At 40.1% G+C, this 9,632-nt stretch overlaps 1 protein-coding gene across 1 annotated transcript; it reads right to left on the reverse strand.

The window, feature by feature from the left end:
- Nucleotides 1–5,796: 5,796 nt before the first annotated feature.
- LOC138844159 (large ribosomal subunit protein eL34-like) lies at nucleotides 5,797–6,183 on the reverse strand. The gene has a single exon (XM_070051249.1). It carries the CDS (start codon nucleotides 6,158–6,160, stop codon nucleotides 5,807–5,809), a length of 354 nt encoding a protein of 117 aa, XP_069907350.1. The 5' UTR covers nucleotides 6,161–6,183; the 3' UTR covers nucleotides 5,797–5,806.
- Nucleotides 6,184–9,632: the final 3,449 nt, after the last annotated feature.

Below are 9,632 nucleotides of genomic sequence, written 5' to 3' on the forward strand. Positions count from 1 at the left end.
ATCAGTGTGCTCCCTTCCTATTCCGCCATCTTGCCGCTATCTGAAGAATCTTATCCTTTAAGTTGCAAAGACAAAGTATTCTCACTAAAGTTCAAAAACTGCAAAAGCATAGAAAATTAAAAGTGAAAATCTTCCTCATTTCTCCAAATTTTGATAGTTTGATCGTTTCTGAGATATCTCTGTGCTTATATAAGCCTGTGTGCATGAATGGGTATAATTTTCACTTTAGCTGAATCAGACTATATTCATTCATAGCTTTGTTTTTTAACTAATGGAATTCCAAGGTTATCTTCTATATCTCCACATGTTGTATTTCTCCCTTTTACTAAGTGTATGGCATTCCATTACATGCATATACATTATTTAGTAATTTCTTAATGAAAACGTTATTCATTTTATACCCGTTTCTTACAATCATAGAAACAAGATGGCTATAAGAAATATCAACAGTACAGGAAGGTGTATAATGTAAAATAAAAGCCTTTATTTGACCCATTCTCACTTCTCACTTCTGAAATAAAATTCCCTGGGAGGGACCACTTTGAATGTATTGCTTTGTTCTAATGCTGGTTATTCTAATGTAAATGAACACACAAACATAAGCATGCTACTTAACAACTTTCAACAGTATCTGTTGGCTGGAAGCTATGAGACACAAGTCTGAAACATAAGGCATGGAGAAAAGGGCAAGCTTTTTTGTGTGTGTGCATGCGCATGAGTGCATACATTTGTATCCCGATTAAATATTTTTTATAAAACTTATTTGAAAGGCAGAATGACTGAACTCTTCCGTTTTCAGGCTTACTCTAATAGCTACAACAGCTGGGGATGTGGGCCGGCAGCCTGGAACTCCATCTGGGTCTTACATATATATGGGTGGCAGGGGCCCAAGCACTTGGGTCATCAACAGCTACCTTCTCCGGCACATTAGTAGCAAGCTGGATTGTAAGCAGAATAGTTGGGACCTAAACTGGCACTCCAATATGGAATGCTAGAGACCCAAGTGTCAGCATAACCTATTGGACCATAATGCCAGTCCCTGGATTAAACATTTGTGTAAATTATAAAAATTGTTGATACAATTTTGTTAATGACTTTCTCCATATGAAAATACTTCAAAAGGGTCATGGAAAAATGGTATTGGTTTATTTTGATGTAAAAAAAAATTGAAAACTCATGTTCATGGGAGATCTTAAGATTCCTAGAAAATGTAAACTCAGAAAATGTGCATGAATTTAAATTTTTTTGCATGAACTTTTGAAAGTACTATAGAAACTTTCAATAGTGGTGGAGCCTGAGGGTAGGCACAATTCATCTGCTATTTCATGGAACTGATTCCCGGGTTGTATGTGTGAATTTGTAGCATTTGTTTTAAATTCAGGCTTTACACTAGCCCACCCTTATGCTTGTAGCTATTGGAGCTCTGATTGAACAGAGGCATCTAAGTGTTGATCAGCATGTGGTAAAGGGCCACCAACAAGAGCACTACAAGCCATACACTAGACATGAAGTCCAACAGTGGGTACATTCAAGACAAATCTAGACAGAGTTCAGTGTCAAAAGAAAAAGGGTTTAATCTGAACAAAATGATCCAAGTTACGGAGTCATGTGCATTCTGCTGGGCTACGAGACTCTCAGTGTGAGGTGATTAGATAGTTCAGGTCAGATATGGCAGAAACTTGCAACTGAATTCAGTTTTAGATTTGGGGGTGAAAATCTGGTTCCTCAGTCTACCGAACATTGGTGGTGGGAAGGTTTTCTAACATGGATGTTGACAGAAATGGAGTTGAATTTCCAGTAAGGTTTTCTACAGGAATGCTCCTTGTGTGAGACAACTAAAATGTTTTCTGCAATTATAAGTTTTATTGTGCTCACATGAGAGTGGAATTGGAAGAATGTTAAAAGTGGACTGGTGCCGGCGCCGCGGCTCATTAGGCTAATCTTCCGCCTTGCGGCGCCGGCACACCGGGTTCTAGTCCCAGTCGGGGCCCCGGATTCTGTCCTGGTTGCCCCTCTTCCAGGCCAGCTCTCTGCTGTGGCCAGGGAGTGCAGTGGAGGATGGCCCAAGTGCTTGGGCCCTGCACCCCATGTGAGACCAGGAGAAGCACCTGGCTCCTGCCATCGGATCAGCATGGTGCGCCGGCCGTGGCGGCCATTGGAGGGTGAACCAACGGCAAAGGAAGACCTTTCTCTCTGTCTCTCTCTCTCACTGTCCACTCTGCCTGTCAAAAGAAAGAAAAAATGGACTGGTATGCAGATTTAACCACTGAGAAGTTTATTAAAGCCCAAGTCAAAATACAATGACAGTAGTAGAAAAGTAATCAGGTATGTGTTTTGGGTTATGGGCTCTTTGGCCAAGGGGTGGCTATACACAGATCATGAGGTGTGGCTATCCTATGGAGAGGGAAAGTCACTTTCTAATGTTATGGAGATGATAGCTCTAACTGTTAAGGGGTGGCCCCCACTAGGTTCAGGCTGTTGTATCTGGTGTGAGGAGGAATTCAAGGATGAGACACAAAGGTGAGCAGAGAAGCAAAATTTACTTATATACAAAGTAAAAGTACTTGGGAAAGAATGTGGGCAAACTTGGAGGGAATGAGCCACCCTTAACAGGATTCTGATCTGTCCTTTTATTTGGTCTGGGAGCATAGGGAATGGTGTTTGGGGTGAGGCTTAATTGAATATTCAAAGGAGTTGGAGTTTGGTGCAGAACTTAGACTTGAGTATTGTCCATTTCCTTTGTTTGAGGAACTCTCGGGTGTCATGGCATCAGGTGCATGATAGGAATGAGTGTTACCCATGGTAATTTAATTACAACGACATTATAATGAACTAAAGGTGATTATGTGTTGCAGCTGGCAGTTGTACTGGTTGTTTTTAGCCCATTCTGTGTTCTCTTTTTCTTTTTTTTTAAGCCACTTTTATTTATTGCAAAGGCAGAGTTAGAGAGGGAGAGACAGAGGTCTTCTGTCTACCTCCATCTTCACTTCCCAAATGGCTGCAATGGGCAGGGCTGGACCAGGCTGAAGCCAGGAGCCAGGAGCTTCAAGTGGGTCTCCCATGTGGGTGGTAGGGGCTCAAACACTGAACTATTTTCCACTTTCCCAGGCACATTAGCAGGGAGCTGAATCGGTAGTAGAGCAGTGGGGATGCCAAGTGGTAGCCACGTGTGATGACAGGATCATAGGTGGCGGCTTTAACTGCTACACTGCAATGCTGTCCCCCCCCCCCCCCCCCCCCCGGTTCTTAAGCAGGGAAACTCTGGTAGCTGTGGTCTCCATGGAAGGAGGTAGGGTTTGGTTGGTGTACACAGGGCTCTAGTGCAGGTGCTGGCGGTCCTCAGCTCCTCTCTCTCTGCTGGCTACCACCTTGCCTGAGTTGTATCCACCTATCATTTAATAGTTTTATTGATTCTGCCTCTCTGTCTGCCTGTCTGTCTGCCTCTCTGTCTCTGTCTGTGTGAAATGTGCCAGTGTGACCTCTTTGTAAGTGAAAATACCCTGGAGCAACTTAGATGGGAATGCTAGAAAATCAGATCCTATTAATCTACTGGATGATCTTAATGCAGGTCTCTGGATATTATAGACCCTGCATATAGAATAAGGTACCAGAGGTCTAGGCAGAAAGAGGATGGATTGGGATCTTCCTCTAACTGTTCATTCACATGTGGACTCTACATCCTTGAAGGAACCTGCCTCAACCGGCATAGGATTTGGTGGGACAACTTCCTAATGGACCCCAGTTTCTGGCTTCCCTGGTCTCCAGATAAGGTGGAGCCTGAATATGACTGGCCTTTTGGTGGGGTATATAGGTTGACAGTCAGCTATCAGAACAGAATGAAGAACAACCTCTCAATCTGTCTTTCTGCTCCCTTTCTTTGAGAGGGACAGAGAGCTCCTAGCCATTGGCTTATCCCCTAAATGCCCTCAATAGTGGGGGTTGGGCCTGGCTTAAACTGGAAGCTGGGGACTCAATCCAGGTCTCCCACTTGGGTGGAAGAAACTCAGTTACTTGAGACATCACCCATGATTCCCAGGGCCTGCACTGGCAGGAAGCTGGAGTTGGGAACTCTATCAGGGAGTGAAATCCAGACACTTTGATACTAGAATGTATCTGAACCACTTAGCCAAAATACCCTCCCTGCTACCAGTCTTATTTACTTAAGGGTTTATTTATTTGAAAGGCAGTTAGGGTCTTTTTATCTGCTGGTTCACTCTTCAAATGATAGCAATGCTTGAGCTGGGCTGGTCTGAAGCCAGGGGCTTCTTCTGGGTCTCCCACCTGAGTGCAGGGGACCAAGCCCTTTGGCCATCTTCTGTTACTTTCCCAGGCACATTAACAGGAAGCTGTATTGGAATTAGAGCAGCTGGGACTGGAATCAATGCCCCTGTGGGGGCTGGTGTCACAAGCGGTATCACTACCCACTATGCCACAACGCTGGCCCCCTGCTGCCAGCCTTTTGAAGAGGTGTATAGCACTAGTCCAAAAGCACTCTTAGGTATGTAGCACTGGACCAGAAGGACTCTTGGGAGCAAAGCTCTGACAAGGAAGGTGGGTGGGCATGGTAGGGTAGAGCATTGTAGCACAGTGATTCTCCAAGTGTGGTTCCCAGATCAGTATTGGGATCATGATACAGACGTATCGGATCGTGACATGCAGGAACGTGACAAGCATGCAGATCCTTGGGCATACTCCAGATCTGCGAGATCAGAAACTCCACGGCTGGGACCCGGCAATGTTTAGTATGGTCTCCAGGTGATTCTTATGAATACTCAGATTTAAGAATCATTACTGTAGATGAACCAGCTACCTGTTACTTGAGATTATCCTTTAACATAAGAACAAGTAAAATCAGAGTGAACCAGCTACCTGTTAACTTGAGATTATCCTTTAACATAAGAACAAGTAAAATCAGAGTCAAAAATACCTACAGAAATCACTTTTAATTTTCTTCCAAATTTCTGCTACTGAAGGAAAGCTTTTTTTTCCCCCCAATGTTACCTTAAAAAAATAACATTAATTGAAAAGTTCCAATATGCTTGGCAAAGTGCTTAGTATTTTAGCTACATTATTTCCTGGAATTTATTCAACCTCTATTAATTAGGTGATCTAATTTCCATTTTACAGATGAATAAACAGAGGGATTAAGAATCTCATTAAAGGTTTTGGAGCTAATAAATGACAGAGTTGAAATTTGAACCCAGGGAGTTTGAGAAAATGAACTTGGCTTTCTTAACCACTAAGCTGCAATGTGACTTCTTAATTTCCCTTTATATCCATCCTTGTGCATAGGACTGCGGACCACATGTCATTCAGTAATGTATATTGATTAGTGTTTTTCTGCTTTGTGCATAATGAAAAACTGGTGTTTTTGCCTCTTCTAATCAACTCATTGCTCTTGGATCTCTTTGGTCAACAATTTTAATATGTTTGAGTAGTAAAGCTCAGAGTTCAACATTAACTGGACCTATATACTGTGTTTTAATCTTTCACTTGCTAAATTTATGTTTTTTCTATTACACCTGGAAATCTTCTTGTCACAATGTGAATGATTTACTACTTTCCTCTGAAGGATTTCTGTGTGTCACATTGGCACCTCCTATAATATTTTAGGACAAGGGTAAAAGTAATAAGACAGTGATTTTTAAATCAGTCAAATACTGTTACAAGATAAACATACAATTTTTTCTCTTATGGTAACTTTTCTATAACTGGAAGTGTTGTGGTACTGCTATTTTAAATTCTAAGTGTGAAAATATTTCATTTTTTTTTTTTGGATTTTTAATTACTTGAAAGCTTCATGTTTTTATTTAGCTTTCTGACTCTGTGCTTGTGCCTTCAGCACTTTCACAACAATTTTCTGCTCCTCGATAAGGAAAGCACGCTTGATCCTGTCACGGACACATTTAGCACACATGGAACCACCATAAGCCCTGCTGACGTGTTTTTTGGTTTTAGACAATCTCATCAGGACTTTAGGTCTCACAGCACGAACCCCACGAAGTCTGCCTGGGCACATACCACATGCAGATTTTGGTGCCTTCCCAACCTTCTTAGTATAAAGGTAAACAATTCTGTTACCAGGAGTTCGGGACAGTCTGGTTTTGTTGGAGGCTGTATTGTAGGAGAGCCTCCGGCGGTACGTCAAACGCTGGACCATTATGGCTGCCTCTAAGCACCGTCCCGGAACGAAAATATTTCTACAACACAAAACTCCTCTTTTGTGTATAGGAGTGATTGGGTGTGGGTCAAAGAGACTTGGAACATTAATTCAGAAGTGGCTCCAGAGAGACAAGTTAATTTTCTAAATCAGCCTGGTGAGAGTTGGAGCTTGGAAAATACATTAAAGGAAAAATGTCTTATATGCTGCTAGAACAATTATGAGTAAAAAGCTCAGAAGTAAACTGGCCACCAAAGTTCAGTAACGTTGCCAGTGTTGTTTGATTCACCTGAAAATCTAAGGTACAAAATCTTGCTGATTCTAAGATGTGGCTTTTTCACATTTAATATTTCTGAAATTGGGGGAAAAGGGAAAAATGTATCACTATGTTCTTGGAATTGTATCTATGAAATTGGCTCCCTATAAACAAAGTAATTAACAAGGGAAGTGATTCAAAGTAGCTGTAAATGTAGTTGAGGTGAAATGGACACTATGAGAAACAATGACTTGATCAGCCCTTGTCCTCACTGTCCAGGCACAACTTAATACTTTATTCCTTTTAGTACTTTTTTTTTGTTCTACTTAATACCATTGGTTGAACTCTAACACACAATTATTCTTAGATGTTTAAATTTTACTGAAAAGTGGGAATAAGAGTGGGAATAAGAGGGAGGAGATGTACAGTTTGGCACATGCTCAATCTGACTACTAATGGTAGAGTTAGAAACATGCTGGGGTTTCCAATTCAATCCCATCAAGGTGGCATGTACCAATGTCATCTCACTAGTCAAAGTGATCAGTTTCAGTTCCTAATTGATCATAATGATAGGATTAAGAGTAAAAGGGATCACATAAACTAGACTAGTGCCTGCTAATACTAACTGATAGAATGAAAAAGGAGAGAACGATCCAATAGGGGAAGTGGGATATACAGCAGAATGATAGAATGGCAGATGCCCTAAACAGTACTCTGGCCTCAGAATCGGCCTTTAAGGCATTCGGATCTGGCTGAAGAGCCCATGAGAGTATTTTGGGCATGGAAAGCCAAGACACTGTGGCAAACAAACAAACAAACAAACACCTAAATGAAAGATCTCTGCGAGTGAGATCCCAGTGGAAAGAACAGGTCATCAAAGAAGGAGGTACCTTTCTCTGAGGGGAGGAGGGAACTTCCATTTGACCATGGCCTTGTCTAAATATGATCAGAGTTTGGGAACTCAAGAGGCTTCCATAGCCTTGGCAGCTCATGACAAGGGCCTAGGGTGATTACTGATGCCATAAACAAGAGTGTCAAATTGTTAAGTCAACAACAGGAGTCACTGTGTATTTACTCCCCCGTGTAGGGTCTCTGTTCTTAATGTGTTGTACTATGTGAATTAACGGTATAACTAGTACTCAAGCAGTACTTTACACTTAATTTGCACCCACACAGAAACACAGTTAATCTTTATAAACAGAAGATCAATTTAGTATATACTAAGTAAAGATAATTGAAAATGAATCTTGATGAAGAATGGGATGGGAGAGGGAGTGGGAGATGGGATGGTTGTGGGTGGGAGGGTGGTTATGTGGGGAAAAGCTGCTATAATCCAAAAGTTGTACTTTGTTTTTTTAACTTTTATTTAATAAATATAAATTTCCAAAGTAGCTGTAAATGTAGTTTCTGAAGTCTCATTTTTTTTTTTTAAAGATGTATTTATTTGAGAGGCAGAGTTACAGAGCTCTTCATCTGCTGGTTCACTCCCCAAATGGCTACAACAGCTGGAGCTGGGCCAATCCAAAGCCAGGAACCTGGAGCTTCTCCCAGGTTTTCCACGTGGGTGCAGGGGCCCAAGGCCTTGGGCCATTTTCCACTGCTTTCTCAGGTGCATTAGCAGGGAGTTGGATTGGAAGAGGAGCAGCCAGGACAACTAGTGCTCAAATGTAGTGCTGGTGCTTCGGGCAGAGGCTTAACCTACTACCTCAAAGAACCAGCCCCTCAAATATTCTTAAAATCTAATAAAGTAGCAGAAAAGGAAAAATCACATTTTAGAATGAATTTAATAGACATCAATGTAGTAACACATTATGGTTTTGTAAACTGTGTATATAAAGATGTCTAACTTAGACAGCTGTGACTTCTATTTCAATTACCAGACTATTTAAATTTTTGGATGCAATTTTGAACTATAAGATTGTCACAACCAAATCTGAGCATTTTGTAACTTCTGCTTGATAAATTTTGTAATTTAACAATGTTTTTGCCCCAATGCTGTATTGTATCAAAGTTTATATCTATATCCTTACCAAAGATTCTCAGGTTTTCCTTCCATTATTGAAATTTTTAATAAAACTTAAACAATATTTTTTCTTAGATTTCCAAAAACTGAGTTAAAATTGATATAAATGTGATATATAAATTTAATTATTGGAAATAATGATATTATAAGTACTTCATAGTATTGCCATAAAATAATTACCATGTAATTGTGTTATAAGGTCTGTGAATGAATCCAATGAGTAACTGTTAAGATTATGCCATTTTACTGTGTACGTGCAAATATTGAAATAAAAATGAGCACAACTTAAACCCTTGTTACTATGATAGGATGTCAATATAGAATTTTTAGCTGAGAGTACAATAGAAATTTTCAAAGATGATAGCAGAAGGAATCATGACTGTGCATTTAAAAAATTTTAATTGTAGCAAAATACACACTGCATTAAAATTCATCATTTTAAAGTGTATAATACTCTGGCTAAAAGTACATTTGCATTTTTGTACAGCTATCATCACTACCCATCTCCAGAACTGTTTTATCTTCCCCAATTGGAATTCTTTACCCATTAAACCACTTAGCATTCTTCTCTTCCCCAGCAGCTGCCTTTTTGTTTATTGCTATGAATATTTCAATTCTGGATACTTAAATAGAATCAAATAATACTTAACATTTTGTGACTGGCTTATTTCACTTAGCACAGTGTTCTCAAGGTGAACCCATGTTGTACCATAGTTTTCTTCCTTTTAAAGACTGAATAATGTTCAATTGTACACATATTTATTCCTCCACTCATAAGCATTTTGTTTTCTTCCACCTTTTGGCTAGTGTCAGTAATTCTGCTAGGAATGAGTCTCTGCTTTCACTTCTTTTGGATGCCTAACCAGTAATAGAATTTCTGGATCATCCATGCTTAAGTTTTCAAGGAACCTTTCTATTGGTTTCTAAAGTGGCTGTAGCATTTTACGTTCAACAGTTTTAATTTCTCTACAAGCTACCTCCAAATTGTTTTTTCTTTTATATAGTATCCAATGGAGATGAGGTAGTGGAATCATGACTCCTTACAACTCCCCTCACGTAGAGGGTACAACAACAGGATAGGGATTAAATATGGGGTGACTTTTGGGGAATCATAATCATGATGTGATCTCAATGAGAAAACAAGTTCAAGGGAAACCCACTTGTTTTCTCAAATTCCATCAACTTAATTTTTA

This window comes from Oryctolagus cuniculus, chromosome 10 (assembly GCF_964237555.1).
Source record: "Oryctolagus cuniculus chromosome 10, mOryCun1.1, whole genome shotgun sequence".
Taxonomy (NCBI): Eukaryota; Metazoa; Chordata; class Mammalia; order Lagomorpha; family Leporidae; genus Oryctolagus; species Oryctolagus cuniculus.

Excerpts from the sequence above, each read along its gene's own strand:
- LOC138844159 (XM_070051249.1), bottom strand. The coding sequence starts at position 6,160 with ATGGTCCAGCGTTTGACGTACCGCCGGAGGCTCTCCTACAATACAGCC.